The 23,958-nt window shown below is 37.5% G+C and overlaps 1 protein-coding gene across 1 annotated transcript in view; it reads right to left on the reverse strand.

Moving 5' to 3' along the window:
- LOC136886247 (oocyte zinc finger protein XlCOF19) overlaps positions 1-22,665 on the reverse strand; it is a 55,674-nt gene extending 33,009 nt beyond the window's left edge. The window contains exons 1-3 of the mRNA XM_068230800.1: positions 22,537-22,665; positions 16,693-16,822; positions 10,313-10,408 (exon numbers count right to left, since the gene is read on the reverse strand). Of these exons, the coding sequence (XP_068086901.1) occupies positions 10,313-10,408; positions 16,693-16,758 (162 nt within the window). The 5' untranslated portion in view covers positions 16,759-16,822; positions 22,537-22,665. The remainder of the gene's footprint in view (positions 1-10,312; positions 10,409-16,692; positions 16,823-22,536) is intronic.
- Between the last annotated feature and the right edge of the window lie 1,293 nt (positions 22,666-23,958).

Below are 23,958 nucleotides of genomic sequence, written 5' to 3' on the forward strand. Positions count from 1 at the left end.
CCTGTATGGCATTCAACTCACTTTTAGCACAATCGAATAAATTAACATTGACCTTTGAATACTGCATTAATTCATTGCATGTAGATACGTCAAATGTTAATGAAAATGACACTTGAATCTATGACTAAAACACCTCGCTGAATCACAAAGATTCATGAAGTTAATACTTGAATAGAAAACAATTAAACTGAGTAACTGATCACACGTTGCATGCCAGCCAAATTGCTTGCTTGTTGCTTGTTGTTTAAAGGGGCCTAACATCAAGGTCATCGGCCCCAGCCAAATTGACACTTGTGAAAATTATGTACAAATTTACAATGTCAAATTCGCGATGTAAATCCGCTGATAATGGCACGACAGTCTGAGTCTATTAGTTCACTAACTTTTATCATTACTGTTCCTAATTGACTGCCTTTGTCAATTTTATGATTGGAACACAATGTTGAACGTAATATTTACAGTTCGTGCAAGTTCAGGACATATAAGTATTAAATTAAATTTAATACCTCTCGGAGAATGTTCTATACTGTCTGTAATTAATTATTAAATTCACGTGCACTTGAAGACTGTTCAGCACTGTCTTTAAATCATTATAAAAGTTTACCTGCACTTGAAGAGTGTTTAACACTGTCCATGGATAATTATTACTAAGTATAAATTATAAGTTTAAATGTGGCACCAAAACATTCTATGTTCCCTCGGAACTTCACGAGAAGAAAACAGAAGTTCAAATATGGCATTAATATTCTAGGTTCCCACAGTTTGTTACAAAAACACCAGTTTAAATGTGGCACTCAGAAATATTCTAAGTTCCTACAATTTGTTACAAAACACAAGTTCAAACATGACACTTGGAAAAATTATAACACTCACAAGACAAATTCTATGTTCCTTTAGAACGCTACTGTTAGTATAGAAAACATGAGTCCTAATATGGCACTTGAAGAAAAATACTACAGTATGTTCCGCTTCCACTGGAACCGAGCACCAGAGATGCAGAGTCCCGACTGGACATAGATTCGGTTTGCCGCACTTGCAGGGCTCCACCTATCTCCCGTATCGCAGAGACGGTGGAGTATTATTGATCCAGTAGCCTAGATCGCCATGCTTTTATACCTGGAGCCGACTAAGTATCTCGAAACATGGATATTATCCACCCCTGTAACTCCTAAAGTACATGGTAGATTTGCTCAAGAACCTGCTAGTTTGCATCTGTTATTATGGCCTTAACGTTGGCAGTGCAAAAATAATTGTATCCTACAGTAACTCCAAATAGACTTTACAGATGGGTCAGAACATCATGCCTTGGGGCGTGAGGTCAGCCCGAGGCGGCCACGTCTACGTCAGCGAGATCAGCCGTATTGCCTACCCTTTCCCTCACGTGAAGTTTAACTCTCATACTTCGAATTTGCTTTCGCGTAGCTGCGTTTCCGGTACAATACATATCAATAACAATGAAAACCACATTGCTAAGGGGTCGCCAGGTTATGGTCCATTATTCAAGGTAAGACCTGTCATACCTATTGTAGAAAATACGTACCTGGAGCATGCTACACCTGAAAAATGCATATCAGTTGATGAGTCTTCAGTATGCTGAAGTTTACGGGAAGGCTGTGGTGTAAGCAACACTTTCCTTCACAGCCATCGACAAAATGGGGTGTAAAATTGTGGTCACTATGCGACAGTAAAAGTGGTTACATTTGCAAGTTTCAGACTTAGGTAAGAGAGGACAGCGATGAGTCAGTTTCCGGGGAAACTTTGGGAGAGAAAGTGGTAAAAAGCCTGAGAGAGGGTTTTGAGAATACTGGCAGAATTGTGAATGCGGACAATTATTTATCAAGCCCAGCTCTTTTCACCCAGCTTTCTGAGAAGAACATAGGTGCCTCCAGGACAGTGAGATGTAACCGCAAAGGACTAGCTCAAGAGATGAAAATCCTGAAAATGACGAAAGGGCAAAAACCTAAGCTCTGGCATATTCCATCCAAAGAAATGCTAGCATGCGCGTGGCAAGATACTGGCCGGGTAAACATGTTATCGATCGTTCACATCTGAGATCGTGAAGATTCATAAGATGTCAAAAAAGGTGAAAGTGGCTATGTGACTGTTGAAAAACTCAAGTTAGTTGTAAATTACAACCATGAAATGAACGGAGTTGATAAAAATTGATTAACTGAAAACTAACTATGCATTTCTACACAAGAAACTCAAGTGGTATCAGGTCTTGTGGTATTTTCTCATTGAAACTGCATTAAAAATGGAAGAATATTGTACAATAAGCTTCCAAAAAGAGTGCTCCTTACTTCAGAAATTCTGTCATAATGGGACTTCTACGAGAGTATCAGCGCAGTCCGGCGGCGAAACGAGGAAGACCTTCTGATTACATACCTCAAGCGCGCCTGATGGATGGGAACTTCCTTGAGGAGCAGCAGGACAAGAGTCAAAAACCTAAGTGTGTTGTTTGCTCCAATTACCAGCTAAATGTTCAAAGAAAAGAAAGGGACCCTGCAAGAGAAAACAGACAATATTTTTTGTAAGACTTGCCCAGGACAGCCAGCAACGTGCCTAGTTCCATGTTTCGAATGTATCAGAGTAATGTGCGTTTCAAGGTCAAATGTCATTGCTAGTTTGCCAAAGTTGAGTTTAAAATGGTGCAATGGTGTTGAATGTCACTAACTTTAAAAAGATAAAGTTTCAGTTTATTTAGCAATACAAAAAGATTACATCTTTCTGTATGTGTTCTGTTTAAAAATAGCACAGCGAAAGAGTTAAGAGCCTTCATTTTATGCGGAAGATGGCCTATATGGAGGAAACCTTTCAGGAATGGAATCCGTTACCTCAGTCTTATACTCAATCAGGTCAGTAACACCAAGGGTTTCTGGAAATACGTCAGGAAAGGTCTGACCCAATGTTCAAATAGTTTCAGCCTGGACCTCAGGTAGATGCCTAAGATCTAACGACATCTCACTCTGGCTAGGCGAAATAGATGAAAATGACAAAGGATTAGATTTCAAAAGGAGATATTAACGTTACTATCAAATATGAATGTGCACGACTTGCTCTGAAGGTCGAGCAAATGTCCAGAATGAGACATGAAATCGGCACCCAATATTACAGGGCAAGACAACTGTTTAGCCCCAAACAACATAATTTTCCATGTCAATTTTGAGATACGAACTTTATTAAAAATAAAATCTAAAATTTCTAATGGTGAAGAATTTGCCGAAATGCATATAATAGAAGACAAACAATAGTCTGGAAATTTAAAAAAAGGCTGTCAATTTAGAGTACCACTCATCAGAAATCTAATAGTACACTGACAGGTTCCTTATTTACCTCAATTTTCAGAAATGGCACGTACCCTGGGGTCTCAAAAGCAATTGTAAGGCATTCTCTAGGGCCTTCAAATGATAAATTAGAAGGGGTTTCTTCCTTGAAGGATTCGTTGCCTGATTTAATGGGCGCTGAGCCTGGAGAAGATGAACCTTGTGACTCAGCCGACGACCCTAGTCGCTTCCTATCGCCTGAGTTATTGGAGGCATTACCAGAAGAAGAACAGGAAGTTGTGCTGTTAAGTGAAGTGCAATTTTTTTGCTCAATGGGAAAACGACCTGCACTTAAAACAACCTTGGGACGGACCTGCTCGTTTCCTAGTTCCACTAGATTCTAGCAAAGGACACTTATTCCTGAGGTGTTCAGTCAATCTGCACGCATAATACTTGCGTGTGGGAAAGGTTCGAAAAGGGAGTGGCCGAGAACTGTTAGATGACGGAGGGGGCTCCCTGCCTACTCGTAAGGTGTCAGCGTACCTCACTCCCTCGGCTGACAATGCCATTCGGAGAAGGTTTGACGTCGAGAAGCAAAACTAAGTACGAACTATAAGCTGGTGACATTTCTTCGACAATGGTTTGCACAATTTTATCTTCGGGAAAATGGAGAGCGAATACCCGCGTATAAAATTTTATATCCTGAATAAAATCGGCCAAATTCCCGTCCAACCTCTGTACTCAGAAGTAGTACTTCTGTATTAAGGATGACATTGCTCTACCTGGAATAAATTTAGGGAAAAGATGGGCATGAAAGTCTTCAATAGAGTATCTGTCAGCTATTGCTTTTACAATTATGACCGATAAACTCTTTCTCCCGCCATATGTAGACAGCATTCGGTCTGTGGGGCAAAATCTGCCATCCGTCTCTCTGTTTTTCTTACCAACGTGTCAGGCTCGATCTGCTTATATTCTTACTGTATTATACAATATTCACTCCCATGCCTTATTGGACTCCGGAGCTTCTATTTCACTTCTCAGTCCCACTTTCTTTCAGCAATTACTTCAATTTCATCCACACTTTCAATTACGTTTTTCGGACTTAGTGTGTTCTTCAGTGTCACATCACCCTTTAAATATTCTTGGTCAACTTACTCTTACTGTAAAGATTTCTAAATTTTCATGGTCTTTTCCCTTCTACGTCGCTCAAGATGTTCCTATACCCCTGATACTCGGATATGATTTTTTCTCACATAACGGCTTAATTCTCCACACTCAAACCTCTTCTATTTCTTTTTGTTTTGATTCTGTGACTAGCATTCCTTTGATTAACCCTTCTGTTTACCCCAATTTATTACATCTTTCTAACTCACATGTTTATGTTACTGAGTCTCAGCAGGAAGTTTTAAGCTTGCTATTCAACCAATTTTCTGACATTGTTACTGGTACTGTCCGCAATTATGAAGCTTGTACTGATCTCTTCGATGTTTCTCCCGTCAGATCTCCACCTTATCATCTTAGACCAGCTCGTATGCAACTTCAAGAGCAGCACATATCTCAGATGTTTGCTGATGGTTTAATTATCCCTTCTACATCGAATTATGCTTCACCTGCCTTTCTTGTCAATAAGCCTGATCATTCCATGCATTTTGTCATAGACTATCGTCATCTCAATAGCAAAATTAAATATGATGCTCATCCTCTTCCCAAGCTGAAAAACGCAATAAATTTTTTTACTAATGCTAAATATTTTTCCATATTTGACTGTAATTGCGCTTTTCACCAAATTCCCTTAGATTCTGCTAGTTCACCATGCCTAATGGTCTCTATCAATTTACCAAACTCCATATGTAGATGATTTATTGACTTTTTCTCCTGATTCTGACTCCCATATTATTCAACTTACCGAAGTACTTTCTCGTCTTCGTACGGCAGGTCTTACTACCAGCCCTTCCAAACATTCTCATGCTCAAACTTCTGTTAAATTCTTTGGCCATATCATTTCTTCCCAAGGTTTTTCTGTTAATCCTGATCATATTGCCGCTATTATGCAACTCTCCCCCACTAAAAATATTAAACAACTGCATACCTTTCTTAGAATGGTTTCTTTTTTAACTGATTTGTTCCAAATTTATCTCATATTGCTGAACCATTGCAATATCTCAAGCATAAAAATGTTAAATTTGTTTGGACCCCTACTCAACAGTATGCTTTCTCTACTCTTAAGACTCTTCTTATCAATGCCCCCATTCTGCAGTTCTCTGATTTTTCTTTACCCTTCGATATACACACTGACGCCTCCGATTATGCTATTTGTGGAGTTCTTAATCCAGTTGTTGAGGGTACCCCTTTGCCTATTGCTTATTCTAGTAAACTGCTTTCTCCCAATGAACGTGATTATTCCCTCTATGAACGAGAAGCCCTAGCCTTAGTGACCACCCTTGAACATTTTTCTGAGTACCTCAATCACAAAAAATTTATTGTTAAAACCGATAACCAAGCCCTCTCCTGGCTTCCTTCTAATGCTCCTAAGATTGGCAAAACTGACCGCTGGTTGCTCCGTCTTTCTCGGTTTAAATTTTCCACCAAATTCATTTCTAGTACCCATAATTGCGTTGCGGATGTTCTATCTCGTTTATTTCATCCCTCTTCATCTGATGCTTCTCTTCCTCCCACCGTTTTCCAGTCGTTTACCACCTCTAATTCAGCCTCATTGGATAATTTAATTTGTACTTTAATTGATTTCCCATTATCTTTTCATTCTTTCCAAACTCATCAACATCAGGATGATTTCTGCATTCAGACGAATACTTCAGTTTCTGACCCCTCCTATTGCGGTCCCTTTTTGTTTTCCAAAGGTCTTCTTCTTTTTAAACCCACCCCTAAATCTTCTGCTAGAGTTGTTGTCCCTTCTATTCTTTAACCCATGATACTTTCTTATTATAATTCTTCTCCTGCGAGACGGCTAAAGAAATCAACGCCTTTCTGCAAAACAACCCTCAGAAAACCAACTCTTCACACAACTGCAGTCATGGGACTCACATGACATTTCATCCCTCCTGCAGCACCACACTTTGGTGGAATCTGGAAAGCAGCTGTCAAGAGTCTGATATATCACCTCAGAAGAGTGAAATAATCTTATCGCTTCCCCAACAATGAATGGACCACCCTTATAACACATACTCACATCCTCTCACCAAATATTTTTTAGACGTGTCTTAATTGTGTAAATTGTCGTTTGTTGACTTACAGAGTTTCCTCATTTTTATAACATACATTCCTCTACGTAACAAGTTGACCAAAGTAATCAGGATCCTGATTTTTACCCCTCAGGCATGAGATCACGACTGATGATGCCCACGCAATAGGCGAAACATGTCCCCTTAAATTAGTATTACGAGAGATAAATCTTAATTTTAAGAACCCAATGTGTATTCAATATGTGGATTTCAATAAGCTTTTGTTACATTGTTGAATTAATGTACATTTCAATACGGACAAGTCATGAGAATTGTAACATATAATTATCTAGAATTGTCGTAAACAACCCACAGAGTGAAATAGAGTCCACTGTTCGTATTGGAGTTGAACCCTGTATACAAATGTTAGATTAATGTTGTGTAGGAAACTAAAGACTATAAATCCAATCATAGATCAAGAAGGCCATCTTCTTGTTAACGGAAGACTGTACAATACTCCAACACTAATGGAGTGGAAACATCAGAAATACCGTTTCATGTCACAAATATAATTATGATGGCGGAACACCTTCGTCCACTTCATCCTGACACTCAACTCTCTGAGAGACAAGATTAGGATCTCATCAGCAAGGGGGACCGATAGAAGCCACACTCATACACGTCTCAAGTGTTCTAAGTTGAATGCAGACACCTCTGAACAATTAATGCGAAATACACCTATGTTGCCTGTAACCCACAATTACCCATTCCTTAAAACTGCTAGCCAAATTCTAATAAAAAATCATGTGAAATCGAACAAGATCAGACTGCCTAGCTACCAAGGCTGTCTATATAGATATGATACCTGATCTCACCACGACAAATTTTCTCTCTGCACTTTATCAACTTAGGTATCATAGAGGTCAAACCCTCAACATTTACAGCAATTAAGGCACAAACTTCTTCGGATCAGGTACAGAAAATAAGGCCTTCCTGCAAAACAATCCACAGAAAATCAACTTTGCACACAACTGCAGGCATGGGACTGACATGGCATTTCATCCCTTGTGCAAAAACACACCTTGGTGGAATCTGGGAAGCAGCTGTCAAGAGTCTGTTATAACACCTCAGATGAGTGATGGATTCTTCTCGCTTCACCAACAAAGAATGGACCGTTCTTACAACATATACATTATTTCACCAAAGCTAAATGATGATCGTTTTGACACTTCTTACCTAACTACATCCCATTTCCTCATAGGAGAGCCAATTACAAAACTCCTTGATCATGATTATACTTCCGCTCTCATCACAACCTTGCCCACATGGCTATATTTTCAGCAGATAACCAAGAACTCCTGGAAGAGATGGTGAAATGAGTATCTCAATAAACGGGCAATGAAAGACCCCATAGCAACATAGTCATACTGAAAGAAGATGATACTCAAGCTATGAAGTGGACAATGACAGTGGTAATGAAGAATTCATTCACGCAACGAATTTTCAGGTGAGTAACGATGAACTTACAAGGCCTATCACAAACATTATCCCTTATGAAGTATGAAACGGAAAGGCAAGATAACTCTTGAATGGCTTATTTATTCCATTGCATGTTTAACCCATATGTGCCCACTGTCGACATTTGCCGACGTTAATATCTGAATACTGTTGAACTTATATCGGTAAACCGGAAGAATATTTTTGAGGTGCATTATTTACCGTTCATTGTTTGATACTTACTGCACTGCACGAAAACAAGAAACACTTGGTTTCACCCCTTATCGCGTGGCTGCGTAAAAAAGATCATATACACACAAGGGGATGAAGCTTCTGTCACGGTGAGAAATATTTTCTTATAATATTGTTACAGTTGAAAATAAGATCGGACTGTTGTGTTAAACGTAATAATGAAACATGCCTTTAACAGATTTTGAATTCATTCATGGCTGATATATAGTTGCTTTTGTCTAGCAGAACACAAAAGTTCCACGTCGACATATGTCAACAGCGGGCACGAATGGGACTGCCTCAGTACTGATATAGAATTTTCATTTATCCTTCTCAGATTGACCATCAAGCAGATCGTAAGCATCCTGGAGGATTCACAAGACATCCTAGATGCTAATACAAACATAGAACCACCCCAAAATGCTTTAGATAGTGACGGAGATAGGGATGATGATGAGTCGTGCAGATATAAACAGACTCTCTGGTAATCAACTCCGGGCTTGTGCTGAACTAGTGTGCACAAAAATAAGTGAAAATGGTACAATGGTAATGCTGAAAAGAAATACATAACAGTAATTCATCTAGCATGTATAATTTTGTATAATATGCACATGGAGGAAATCGATCGTTTGGATCAAAATATATCCTGTTACCGCATCAGCATCAAAAACAAGAAATGGTACTGGCCTCTAACTGCGTTCCTTCTGAACGTCTGCATGAACAATGCATGGCAACTTTACCGTTTGACCCCAAATTGCAAACAGGAAAATTTAGACCTTCTCAGCTTCACACGGTACATTGTTACGGCATATATCCGATCTTGTGCCGCTACGCGTTCTAATGCAGAAAGACCAAGTACAAAAGTATCTTCATGCGTGTTGCCAGAAGTGCGTTTCGATGCTGTATCCCACTAACACGAAACAAGAGAGAATCAAGTGCGGTGTGCTCAATGTGGTAAAACTGCCAGGAAACAGTGCAAAAAATGTAATATTGGCTGCCACGTCCTTTGTTTCGAGGCATTTCACTCACGCTAAACCAGACTGGATGATAAAAAGCAGAGTGTAACCTCAGAACACAAATTTAACTGTTTTAAAGTACTACTCGTAGTTTTCCTCTTTTGCTATTTTCAGAGTGATCATACTTGCTCAAAATTTGGTATTAAGTGTATAACAAGTACTACAAACACACAAATATTGTCCTTTCATTTTGAAACAGCGTGCATTCTATATTGAGACAAAACTGTTCCTCATTTATGTTTTGAAAAGTATATTTTGTAATATTTTGTGCTTATTCAATACTTATGTGACTAATATTTACTAAGTGATTAATTATTACATTTACATGAACTTAAAATGCGAAGAAATGTTCCTTTATTAAGCATGTCCTTTATCCTACCCATCCATGCTCACTGTCGACATATGTCAACACAGCAAATCTCCGCAAAAATATGGTAATGAAACCTAAAATCATCATAACCCTTTCACTTAGGTTACAAACAACTATATTTATGAAATACATCACAATATTCCACAAAAAAATAATTTGGGCAGATATGGGTTAATTAATATTATCAGTCACAATGGGCAAGTATCACCATAGACCACATTAGGAAGAATAAGAATATTTTTCACTTGCCAAAAGATGGCTAAAATGTGTGTAGTATATAAGCAAACACTCAGAGTAAACAAGGATATCACCTGCAACTTGTATCAACAAATTACAGTATTATCCAGAAATCAATAACTAATATAAGGAATAAGATAAAAAAGGTGTTTCATTTGGAAGCAACTAGTAAAATATCCTGTAACAGTAAGAAAACAATGCACCTTATAATTACTTTGTGTTCAAAACTATTTACAAATTCAAAAGTACTAGTAGGATTGATACCATCTCCCAAATGATATAGAGTAGAGGTCTTTGGAATAATCCTAACTACTGCACAATTCACAATGCAAGATTGTGGAACAACTTGAAGGAAAAGTGAAAATAGCTAAGTAAACAGTCAATCTCATAAAAAAGTATATTTTCTGTAGGACTATCATTCATGTGCAATGAAATGAAGGATCAAACACTGATATCTGTTGAGCAATTTTCTAACCATTTCCATTACCTGACAATGGCTTATCAAGTTATGTACATTACCTCAAGAGAGTTTTCCTGCGTTGACTCTGGCTCTGTTAACTCTGATTTAACTTCTTCCTTCAGAGCTATCACTTCTGATACATGTTCAATATTTTCCTGTGGAAAATAAGATATATTAGGTATGCTCATAGCACATATCTACAAATATAGTCACCAACAAATGTGTATGTTAATTCATTAATTTCCAGTATTACAGTTACTTTCAGAATTTCACTAATGTTTAAGGAAGATTTCTACCAGCAGAGGATTGTTATAATATAACCAAAGGATGTTTTTTTTGCTATTTATTTTACGTCGCACCGACAGAGACAGGTCTTATCGCGACGATGGGATAGGAAAGGTATAGGAATGGGAAGGAAGTGGCTGTGGCCTTATTTAAGGTACAGCCCCAGCATTTGCCTGGTGTGAAAATGGGAAACCACGGAAAACCATCTTCAGGGCTGCTGACAGGGGGACTCGAACCCACTATCTCCCGATTACTGGATACTGCTTACATGTGATAAATATTCTTGATCCGTATTGATGATCTCTAGTCAACAAGTATTGATGGTCACATGACCATATTTCACTATTATCTTATGCTACATTTTTATTAAATACGACCATCTTTGTCATTTTCGTTGTTACCGCTGGTCGGCCAACATAATTTTTAGCAATCCTATCACTCGTTTATGACAGACTGTTGCTTTGTTCTTTCTTTTTAATTATAATAGAAACCTTCTAATGTCATATCACCATTACTTTCACCAATTGTAATTATTACTGACTCATTGTAATATCTTTATAACAAACTTAACTTTAATTTTTTTACTATATGTTAATTGTAATTTTAGTCTCTCCAAGGTTTTTAATTTTATTTCATGTATATATAAATCAGATGCCTGTTTCTATTTTAAAGTTAAGATAATGGCTGATGATGCCTGAATTCAAGGCGAAACTTGTACCATTTTAGTTAATATGCCAAAGTAAACCAACCAAAGTATGACATTTTGTATTGATTAGGTGGTAAATTCAATAAATTAACTTATTGATATTATTCCATTCAAGTATCATCAATACGGATCAAGAATGATATTTATCACATGTAATATTAATGCCAACCAGGCAATGATAAAACCTAATAAGTATTTGAACCTAAGAATTAAAATAAGCAAGATTTCTAGAGATATTAAGTTTCTTAAAGATTGCTTGAAATTAGAGTTGGTTCCTAAGTTTCTCAAATCTTTGCAACAAAAAGGTCATCCCCATTCAAAATCTAATGTCACTCAAAAGAAGGTAAACAGCATATGGTTAAAAAATGAAATCAAGCTATTATACAGGAAGAAATCTCTATTGAATTTACAATTATATAAGACACTTTTGACCATCTCTCAAAAACTATCTCCACTCGAATGGAATTCATTTTTAAGGCACACTGACCTTAAACTATCTTACATATTAGACACGAAACAGAAAACCCTAAACCATAAATTATCTTGTTTACAAGAAAACAAACGCAAAACTTCCGACCATAACACAACTAACAAAGTGCCCCCTTCCCATTTGACTAACATTTCCACTACTGTCAATCTTTCTAATACTGCCTTCTCCAAACAAGAGATGAATCTATTGGATAAGGGTATTAAATATAATTTGCCTAATCACAAAAAAGCAGACGACATAATTACTACCATCGCAGAAACCGAAACTAATATTGATAAACAAATTCCGATTGAGAAGCAAAAGGACGTACGTTATGAAGTAAAAAAGAGACTCCCAACATTGTTTAATGAGATAACATCTAACAACAACTACAACATCTCAAAACAAATCCTAAATCTGAAATCTAAAATCCATAATAGTAATGTAGTAATAACCAAAGCAGATAAAGGCAACACCATAGTAATAATGAATAAAGAATATTACATAGATAAAACAGAAACCTTTCTATCAGACAAAACCTATACTATAATTAATAAAGATCCAACAAACAAAATACAGCGCGACTTAAAGAACCTTTATAAATGGTCCGTTATTGGACATTATAAATTTTCCACCTAACTCGTTCTTGTTGCCAGCGTTTCGCCCCCATGTGCTAGGCTGGGCTCATCAGTTGGTACCTAGCACACCTACCAAGACGCTGGATAGTGCATACCATGGAGGCCACTGCGTAGGCTAATTGTAGCTACCGGCAGTGCCAATGCACTATGAGAGACTTTGTCTCATTATTAAAAATTGATGCCTGCTTGGCCATCAGATGTTATAGATGTTGATTCCCACAGGGAATCTGAAATATTTGTTCCGAATGAGTAAATTTATAATACCAATATAAATGGTCCGTTATTGGACATTATAAATTTTCCAGCTAACTCATTCTTGCTGCCAGCGTTTTGCCCCCATGTGCTAGGCTGGGCTCATCAGTTGGTACCTAGCACACCTACCAAGACGCTGGATAGTGCATACCATGGAGGCCACTGCGTAGGCTAATTGTAGCTACCGGCAGTGCCAATGCACTATGAGAGACTTTGTCTCATTATCAAAAATTGATGCCTGCTTGGCCATCAGATGTTATAGATGTTGATTCCCATAGGGAATCTGAAATATTTGTTCCGAATGAGTAAATTTATAATACCAATATAAATGGTCCGTTATTGGACATTATAAATTTTCCAGCTAACTCATTCTTGTTGCCAGTGTTTCGCCCCCATGTGCTAGGCTGGGCTCATCAGTTGGTACCTAGCACACCTACCAAGACGCTGGATAGTGCATACGATGGAGGCCACTGCGTAGGCTAATTGTAGCTACCGGCAGTGCCAATGCACTATGAGAGACTTTGTCTCATTATCAAAAATTGATGCCTGCTTGGCCATCAGATGTTATAGATGTTGATTCCCATAGGGAATCTGAAATATTTGTTCCGAATGAGTAAATTTATAATACCAATATAAATGGTCCGTTATTGGACATTATAAATTTTCCAGCTAACTCATTCTTGTTGCCAGTGTTTGCCCCCATGTGCTAGGCTGAGCTCATCAGTTGGTACCTAGCACACCTACCAAGACGCTGGATAGTGCATACGATGGAGGCCACTGCGTAGGCTAATTGTAGCTACCGGCAGTGCCAATGCACTATGAGAGACTTTGTCTCATTATCAAAAATTGATGCCTGCTTGGCCATCAGATGTTATAGATGTTGATTCCCATAGGGAATCTGAAATATTTGTTCCAAATGAGTAAATTTATAATACCAATATAAATGGTCCGTTATTGGACATTATAAATTTTCCAGCTAACTCATTCTTGTTGCCAGCGTTTCGCCCCCATGTGCTAGGCTGGGCTCATCAGTTGGTACCTAGCACACCTACCAAGACGCTGGATAGTGCATTGGCACTGCCGGTAGCTACAATTAGCCTACGCAGTGGCCTCCATGGTACGACTGAGTATGAAAATTTATTCATTTTCCTAGACCAACATTTCAACAAAGATAAGAACTTAAACGATATCATTGATAAAAAAAAGCCCCTTGTACGAACAGACTTTATGTCTATTACAAGATTCAATTCCCCTCACCAATATATTCCTAAAAGTTTTCAACATCAATTCAATAAGCCCCCCCTACCTCCTCTACAACTAACACAATCCCCCCTTCCCCTCACCGCCATTACCTCTAATTCAAATGCAACCAATAGACCGTGAGCCACACCCACTGTATTTTCGCTCCCTCCAACGGCATCTCATTATTACAACCCGCGCAGAAGCACACTTCCCCCTCTCTCTTCTGCCAATAGCAACTCCCCTCCAAGCACTACAAACAAGCCCATAGCCACACCTTCGCAAACAGTTCCACCTCCAACTCAAACATACTGTTACAACACTCGCAGTAAGAAGCAGACAGTCGACAATAACGCTCAGTTAATAACGTAATAACGTAACAAACTACCCTCTCTTAGTCTAATGGTAAGTGTACACAATCTTCACATTAACATTCAATTACGATTTTTCACTCAATTAACACCACGTTTTTTGTTTCCTTTTACAGATTCAACTGTAACACTTCTGTTTCGACTCAAATGTCAATCATCCACACGTTCTTAAGAACATTGCAGTATTTGCAACAAATCGAGATGGTCCATAAAGGCCCTATTTAAACATCGTTATTCAACTTTGTATTTTTATTAAACTGAACCATATCACCATATGCCATTGACTTTCGATTTATCTCTAGTCAACAAGTATTGACGGTCACATGACCATATTTCACTATTATCTTATGCTACATTTTTATTAAACACGACCATCTTTGTCATTTTCGTTGTAACCGCTGGTCGGCCAACATAATTTTTAGCAATCCTATCACTCGTTTATGACAGACTGTTGCTTTGTTCTTTCTTTTTAATTATAATAGAAACCTTCTAATGTCATATCACCATTACTTTCACCAATTGTAATTATTACTGACTCATTGTAATATCTTTATAACAAACTTAACTTTAATTCTTTTACTATATGTTAATTGTAATTTTAGTCTCTCCAAGGTTTTTTAATTTTATTTCATGTATATATAAATCAGATGCCTGTTTCTATTTTAAAGTTAAGATAATGGCTGATGATGCCTGAATTCAAGGCGAAACATGTACCATTTTTGTTAATATGCCAAAGTAAACCAACTAAAGTATGACATTTTGTATTGATTAGGTGGTAAATTCAATAAATTAACTTATTGATATTATTCCATACTGGATACTGGCCGCACTTAAGCGACTGCAGCTATCGAGCTCGGTACCAAATGATGTACTGAGAATTGTGTTACAATTATTGCTCACTCCTTATGTCAGGGAAAGGATGAGACTGAGAACAAAATATAAAATACGAAACATTTTCTAGCCATATCAGAAGATATACTACCAGGGATGGAATTGAGGCCATCTCACACAGAATTTGGAAGGAAGCAGCTATAGCCATAAACACAAAATTGTATGACTGTTTTCATATGCACAATCATATCAGTCAAATATTAAAAGTTGTTTGAACAAATTAAAAATGTTACAACTCTTCTAAATAATTTTTTGTTCTCAGCATAGAGTTTCTTTACAGACAGAAATAATGGAATCACATTCTCTACTCTGGTTTTGCCGAGATCACAGGCACTACAAAAAGCACTAAGACACTTCTGTTTCAAACAGCATATTTCAATGCTTCCAATTGTAAAATATAAAAATAAAAATGAAAGGAGCAGGCTTATCACAGCCTTATACCAGCAAAAGATGTGACAAAGCCTGAAGTCAAAGCAACTAGAAATGAAATATTTCACTACTACAAGCATGTAATGTAGTGCTCTGTGAAGGTATATGGGGATGAGGACACTGTCAGTGGAGGGTGAGCAGTGTTGGTGTGTGCATCTACTGTTTCAGAAGAACTTTTATGATCTACTACAAAATATTTAAATTCCTCACTTGGATTCATAAAACCTTTTCGGCACTAAATGGGAGGAGGGACTGTGATCAAAAGCTTATGTTCTAATATAAGTTAACTTACTAATAAAAGTGGATTTAAGTATCAAGTTCTAGAATATACTGACTTAACCCATTCAATATAGAAGAGAACAGTAGCTGGAACTATGGAATGGATGAAATGGATACACAAAAAGAAGAGGGAAGTAATGACAAAGAGGAAAGAAATTTTTTTGTTTAATGTGGCATGAGTCCTTGAAGTGTCAGAGCCCACTATAAAGGGGCATATTAAGCACATTTTTCTCAGAAATCATGTATTCTAGACCCCTTAGATAAGGTACTGTACATAACATAGAATCTGACCTGCATTTAATTAGGAATAAAATAAACTAATCACTATTCTGTCTTCTAAATGAGTTCAACGTCTGAGCAAAATACTTATTTTGAGAAAACATGCATTCAGATTTTGAGCTATTTTATCCCTCGTATGCCATAGGCAAATCTGCTCTTTCCTTAACACACACATATTCCAGCACATTGAGGATGCGAGGTTAACCCAGAATAATCACACCTGTGTTGGCAGTTTATGTAGCAGACTGGTGTATCCAGCCTCAAAAACACTAACGAAATATTTGTGATTGGGCCAACCATTTTCTATTATAATCAGGGAGGAAGAACAGAAGAGGTGCAACCCTTAAACCAAAGTAATTTTGACACTGACAGTAAAAAGTGCAGACTAATCCAGTGCCAACCTTAAGTTCCTAAATATTGGCAGCTTTGTGTAAAGCTTGGTGGTGTATTCCCAGACAAAGAAACAAAAGAGAGTCATATCACGCATAGATGCTCATGCAGCAAATGGTGGAAGCACACAGGAATTTATTCCGCTGCCAAACTTATTCAGCTATTAAGGGTTAATTTCTGACCTCTATAAAGTTATCTAGAATGAGCTTACAAGTGATGCAGTTGTTGTTCCTTCAAGCCAGGCTGGTTCCTCTTTGATCTTTACTTCAAGGTCCATTTTGCACTAAAACTGAAGTAGTCAGAAGGTACTGGGATTGTTGATTACTTACAATGAGCTTACACTGAAACATAAGCCAGAAAAATATATTACCTTATTGCTGTCATTGCTACTTATGTGGTTTGTCAACAGACTAAGCAACAAGCTTATAATTTTATATGACCGTGAATATTGTGATCACACTGAAAAACTTGAAATTTTACATGATTGTTGATATTGTGATCATACCTATGACTATGACCATGACTGATACTTTGGTCAAAGCTAAGGACCTCCAGTTTTACATGACTTCTGAAACAATGATCACTTCCATAGGAATATAAGTTAACATATCTGTCGATATGAAGATTAAAGCCAAAGGACCCTTAGTATTACACGACACATATCGCATTAATAGCTATAAAACATACAGTTTTATATGGAACTGAAACCACAACAAGATGACCTTTCTTGTTAAAAATTCAACGCACATCGCTTGTGATCAAAATGCACAAAACTTCTTGAAAATTCAGTCACTATTCTGTTTGCATATCACTCTGATCACCCGGGCCCATACCTTGGAATCTTCCTACCAATTTATATCCTTTGCAATCAGCTTCAAAACTAACTGAACGTGTTCACAGTTCTTGAGGTTTGTTCTATCAGAAATTTTCCTTCCCAGGATCAAATTCTCTCAAACCATTCTCCTCTCGACAAGCTGATACACTATCTCTGTATTTGAGACATGTTCTATCAATATGATCTTCAATAACCTCTGATAACATGGCCTTTCAAAGGCTTCAACTCTTTTCTTTCTTGGCACAAGTTATTAACTATATTTCACTTTCATATGGAGTTGTACTCCTTACTCTGTGTAAACATAATTTTTAAATTTTTCAATCTGTTGAACCTAAAAAATGTGATGGAGAAGAGATGGGAATTTAGGTAGGTTTCAGTGATGATATTTATCGATACTGAGGAAGCATATGTCAGTGTACCAAGGCAAGTGCTCTCAGATGCATTGGTAAAAAAGAAGGCAGGGAGAGGAGCAGAACCAGTTATAAAACCCATGAACGAAAAGTGAGTAAGTAGTATGAATACCCTGATAGGACAAACAAACTGGTTCAAAGTAGAAACAGGAATTCAAAAAGGATGTGTTTCATCCCCTCCAATCTTCATTACAATCATGGATGAAATCCACAAAAGTATTCAACACAAAATGGGAAAAAAGGAGGCAAAGGCGTCACTCCTCGCAGATGACACAATAATATGTGGAGAAGATGAAATGGAAGCACAGGAACAAGATACTGTATGGAATCAGGAGATAAGGAACATAAAAATGAAAATAAGTATGGAAAAGTGTACGATAGTAGTGGTGACGAGAGGTAAAGGAGAAGGAAGTGGAAATATTGAAGAGTAAATGGAAGACCTAAAGCTTCAAATATTCATGGTGAATAATTGCAGAAGATGGGAAAATAAATTAAGAAATTGGAAAGAGTATTGAACAAGACAATGAGTTTTATCAATGTGTGAGATGTATAGTCTGTAACTGGGTCATCCCAAAGGAATGCAAGAAAATTTTGCACCCAATGTATTACACCCCAATTTTGACATATGCATCAGGAACATGGATAACAACAGAACATGATGAAAGCAGAATGCAAGAGGCCAAGATGAAATTCCTCAGTGAAATAATAGGGAGGGCATGAAGGGATAAAGTCAGAAACATAGAAATTAGGAAGAGAATGGGATTCCCTGAGCTGAAAGGCAAGACAGAGACTAGTAAACTGAAATGGTATGGACACATGATGAAAATGGAAGAAGAGGGAGTTCCAAAGTAATTCAGAGATTCAATAGAAGTTTGTCAGGACTTGGAAACTGTAACAGAAGATAGAGAGGGTGACACACATAGGTAAACAAGAAGCTTCTCATTCACAAATTAAGATATTTTCAGAGAAATCCAACTGCTTCAGCAAGGAAAAGCAGCAGGAACTGAACAAATTACTGGGGAGGTATTGAAGACAATGGGGTGGTACATAATGCCTTATTTAAAATTTCACGTTGACTATGTTAAAAATAATAGTGTAATACCAAAAGTATGGAAGGAATTTATAATAATACCAATTTATAAAGCAAAGGGTGATAAAAGGAAACCAGAGAACAACAGACCAATCTGCCTGACCAGTATAGTTTGTAAAATATTGGAGAGTTTAATAGCTAAGTACATCAGAGGGATATGTGATGATAAAAATTGGTTCATGAGGAGCCAGCACGGATTTAGAAAGAAATTTTCTTGTGAGGCACAACTGGTGGGATTTTAGCATGACATGTCAGATCAGTTGGATTCAGGAGGCCAGTTAGATTGCATAGGCATAGATCTTTCCAAAGCCTTTGATAGAGTGGAACATGGAATATTATTAAAGGAATTGGAGGGAATAGGATTGGATGTAAGAGTTATACATTGGAAAAAACATTTCTAAATTCAAGGGTTCAGAAAGTCAAAGTAGGAAATAATATATCACAGAAAGGGAAAGTTTGGAAGGGAATCGCACAGGGTAGTATAATCAGTCTGTTACTTTTCTTAATATACGCAAATGATTTAGGGAATAATATAACATCATAAATAAGATTGTATGCAGATGACATAATTGATTATAGGGAAATAAATAACATTGAGGATTATTCAGAATTACAAACGGACCTTGAGGGTATCCAACAATGCGTTGAAGAAAATAATATGAAGGTTAATGGAGGCAAATCAACTGTTACAACATTTACAAACATGAGCTTTAAAACTGAATTTGAATATCCTTTGGATGAGGTAGTTATCCCAAAAGATGGCAAGTGCAAATACTTAGGTGTGAGATTTGAAAGTAATTTGCACTTGGAGGGTCATGTTGATGACATTGTTCGGAAAGCACACAGATTGTTACATGTCATAATGAGGCTAGTTAAAAGATGCAACAAAGAATTAAAAGGAAAAAGTCATATAAGTATGGTTTGTCCATTATTGGAATATGCAAACAGTGTTTGGGATCCTCACCAAGAATACCTAATAAAAGAAATAGATAGTGTGCAGAGGAAAGCAGCAAGACTTGTAACAGGGGATTTCAGGAGAAAAAGTGGTGTATCAGAAATGTTACAGGAACTTGGGAGGAAAACATTAAGAGAAGGGAGAAAACTAGACTTAGAGAATTATATAGAGCCCGTACAAGAGAAGAAGCATGGGGAGAAACCCGTGAGAGGCTTTGGTTGGAAAATAATTATAATGGCAGAACTGACCACAAGTATAAAATTTGAAGGAATTTTAGCAGAAGCGATTGGGGTAAATTTTCATTCAATGGGAAGGGCGTGAAGGAGTGGAACAGTGTACCAGGGGTAGTGTTTGATCCTTTTCCAAAATCTGTACAGATATTCAAGAAGAGAATAAACAGCAACAGAGAAAATAAATGAAATGTTAGAGGGCATTCGACCAGTGCAGGTTATTTTAAATTAAAAATTTGTGTGAATAAATTAATTCCACCCCCGGGTCTGTGGAGTTTGGACAGCCGAAGTAGCGGATTGCCTGTAGGGGTAAAGTACAGTGGGGACTTCAAGGGCCCTGGGGCCGCTACGGTAGCTGTGAAGACACTTCAGGAACACTGAAAAGTGGTGGCAAAAGGGGCTCTGGTTAAGACGCAGCAGGTCGTTATGCTACATAGTTTCCAAAATAGGTAAAGAAACAAATAAGTAAATAAATGCAATGAACATTTTAATCTTATACAAGTTGTATAGTATCATTTTAAGTAATTCCACATACTGTATATGAGTGAACTTTGTTTGTATTCTAGGAAAATGTTCATCTTCTCCTGTTAATTTAAAATTTAGTGCTTGACAATTTTAGTGTACCATTTGCCACCGAGATAGACACCTCATTTGCAAATACAGATATTTTGATTTGATTTGAAGTAAGTATTTATAGAGAAAGTCATAGGAGAAAGACATAGGCGAATGCCCAGAATGGGGTGAATGGATACGGTGAGGAGAGTACAGAGAAGAGTGGAGTAAAAGTAGAAAAAATATTCAAAGAAGGAAGGGACTGGTGGAGAAAGGGAAAAGTAAGGAGGTTCTTGATTCACCTTTCAACCCAGAAGACTGGAAATGGAAAAGAAAGAAAATTCTGTTGAAATGAAGACAAAAATTTACACAATACAGCTATCAGCTCTTTTCATTGAACAATGCCACCAACTTTTACTTTAAGTGTCCTTTCTTTATTTTTCTGTGCATGAAATGTCTAATGACACAACCGAGTGGTGTTTATCGGAGCGCCCCTTGTAGGGAGTTCCGTGTCAAACAATTGGTTTAAATGTTTAGCAGTTTTCATTGTTCCCCAGGTGGCATGAAACTTGTCTAGGTTGAATACCTCAAGTAGTGCCTCAGAGAATTCATTTCACCCAATAGCAGTGTTCATTAGTCACTTTGTGATATTTTGCTGATGATGATGATGATGATGCTTGTTTTTTAAGGGGCATAACATCGAAAGTCATCGGGCCCTGTGATATTTTACTGTAAATGTAAACATACTGCACTAACAAGGAATACTACAATTTCCCCTACAGGTAATACAACCTTCGTTCCTGTGGCTAATTGAGTCGATTCTTACACATTGCCAGGGAACAGATTTCTATGTATACACATATCTCTTCAGGAAAATATGCTCAATTGCATTTTGTTTATTTCAATGTAGGGGTCAATACTGAAGTGTGCCGTGTTTACATGTTCTGGCCATCACAGGTTATTCTATTAATATATTATTGGTTTCACTTTCAAGTAACTACCTTCTACAGTTTCCACAGCCAGAATTTATTCCTGAAGATTGTTCTTCCATTTCTGCCAGCAGTTTAATGTTGCACTAACAACTCCAAGGGAATGGGACAATATTAGATATGCAGCGGCAATAATCAAGTATAATTAATGATAAAATGGGGAAACCACGGAAACGCTTTTCAGGGCTGCCTATCCTAGGATTCGACCCCGTGTAAACTCACCGTCACTCGCGCCCAAAGATCTTTTCCACACCAATAAATCAGAGGGGCAGCCTACATACTGTTATCTAAATCATCACGAATAAATACCGGATATAGCTGCCATGGGGTAATGAAGTGATACAAAAGAATCTCCATAACAACACTGATAATAACAAGATACAGATATCCTAAATCGAAACCTCTCAAGATTTCGAACCTACTACCATATGTCGCAGCCTACTGTGTAAAGAACAACTCATCATCCACAGCGTCACTATAAAATTGCACACAGAGGTAAATAACACAGAAAAACAATAATTAAAATTACACACTACATGTTGCGATATCTTTCTGAAACTACCGTAGCTCTTCAGTAAGAAATCCTCATTCCACTAAATTTAGATATACGGTACCGTACGACATATTGCTACTACACAAAACTTGCCAGAACTTGCAACGCAAATGCTGGGCGTTTTCTGAAAAGCAATCTAGTTATATGCGTATTCATTTTTAATGCTTAATTAAAAATAAATTTTAAGAAAATTAATAACATTAAATATTAAAAATATGTACAAATCTCAAACTGAGAAATATAAGTATTACCTTCTAATATTCTCAATTGAGATCTATACATTTAGCAAAAGTAAATTATTGAACTTGAACATTACCGTCAATATGTCAGAGGTTGTGGACACAGTGTAAAATGATAGAAATCACAATTCCTCAATGAAGAAAATCCGTAACTCACTTAACGGAATAAGCTGTAGAATTGGCTAATACCCTCCATACATACCATACCAGCCACTTCGAAACAAAACTTCATATTTACTTGTTGATGAAGATGTATGGGCTTTTTTGCCCCGTAAGTTAGCTTAATTAACTGTATACACTGCGCGATGTTCTCTATTATGACTCACGAAATAGCTAATCAGTAGGGGAGTAGTATCACACAATGAGATCACTAATACTGGTAGCACGTACACTACCTCCTCTTCTGCTGCTTCCTCAATTATATGCACAGATTACAGCAGAAAAAAGTCCCAGACATCGGTATAACTGTCTTATAGAAATGAAAGTCTTGCTGTTTTGCTGATCAACCTACGAGACTAGACCATTAGGATAGAAAATATTAATATCCAGGGTATATACTAAAACATACTCGAAGGGTAAACCATATTTGTGGTTGTACCATTACAATTAGGGTTGGAATTGCTGGTATACCTACAAAATTAAAGGGGGTGACACAAATTATACAAGGACACAGGGTACTAATCTTCACACCAGAGTGGCCGTCTCGGCGCCTTTTCTACATACACAAACTGGACCGGGCCGACATATAAAGGATAACACAAAAGAACTGATATATGAATGTTGTTTAACCCACCGCCGTCTCAATCTCTACATACTGTCTGCTCTGTGCCGCGGGAATTGCGTTTACAGCACTGCCTGCTCGATCTGCATCCGATGGCTGCTTAAACTGCCTGCTCATTCCATACTCAAACGTGTAACACGCCTTACAAACAATCTGCCGCTAGATGGCAGCACCAAACGTACCCATTTACCGCGTGAATACAACTAGATAAGCATACCAGCAAAATTTAAAATCTGAAAGTAAGAGAAATATTAAAGAATTTTACGTATAAAGTGGTGCTCTAGAGAGTTATAGCTTCATCACTTTTCGAGAAAGAGGTTTCGACGAACAAGAAAACCTGGAATGTCTGTATGGTATATCCCTACATTACTAAGTAGAGGTTTCACGACTTTGGCCACCACAGTTTCTGACACAAGTTCCTGGTGCTTATTGTTACTAAAACACTTTAAAAACTTACATTAGCACAAAGAAGGTATAGAACATAGCTTTTTATAGTCTGGAGCAGACTTGCAGATTTCTTGCAGTACGGTAGAGCAGCCTCAACAAATTTCTGAAGCCTCATAATTAGGCCAATAAATCGTTGCTAGGGCTAGCGCAGCTATCAATGGGGATGAATTAAATGAGGTAGAAACGTTATTCATGCACGTGCTGCATTCTGTTTTTTCTTCGATTACATGCACTAAATAACCACACACTAATCCCTGGTAAGCAGTTTCCGAAGTGACACACACTGACTCAGGGGGCTCACGAAAATCTTCCAGTAAATCAGGTACATACTCATAGAATAATAATAACAGACGGCCTATTAGGCGACTTTCATATCTGTGAAGATGAAAGTCCTAC

The sequence above is a fragment of the Anabrus simplex genome, chromosome X, assembly GCF_040414725.1.
Source record: "Anabrus simplex isolate iqAnaSimp1 chromosome X, ASM4041472v1, whole genome shotgun sequence".
Lineage (NCBI taxonomy): Eukaryota > Metazoa > Arthropoda > Insecta > Orthoptera > Tettigoniidae > Anabrus > Anabrus simplex.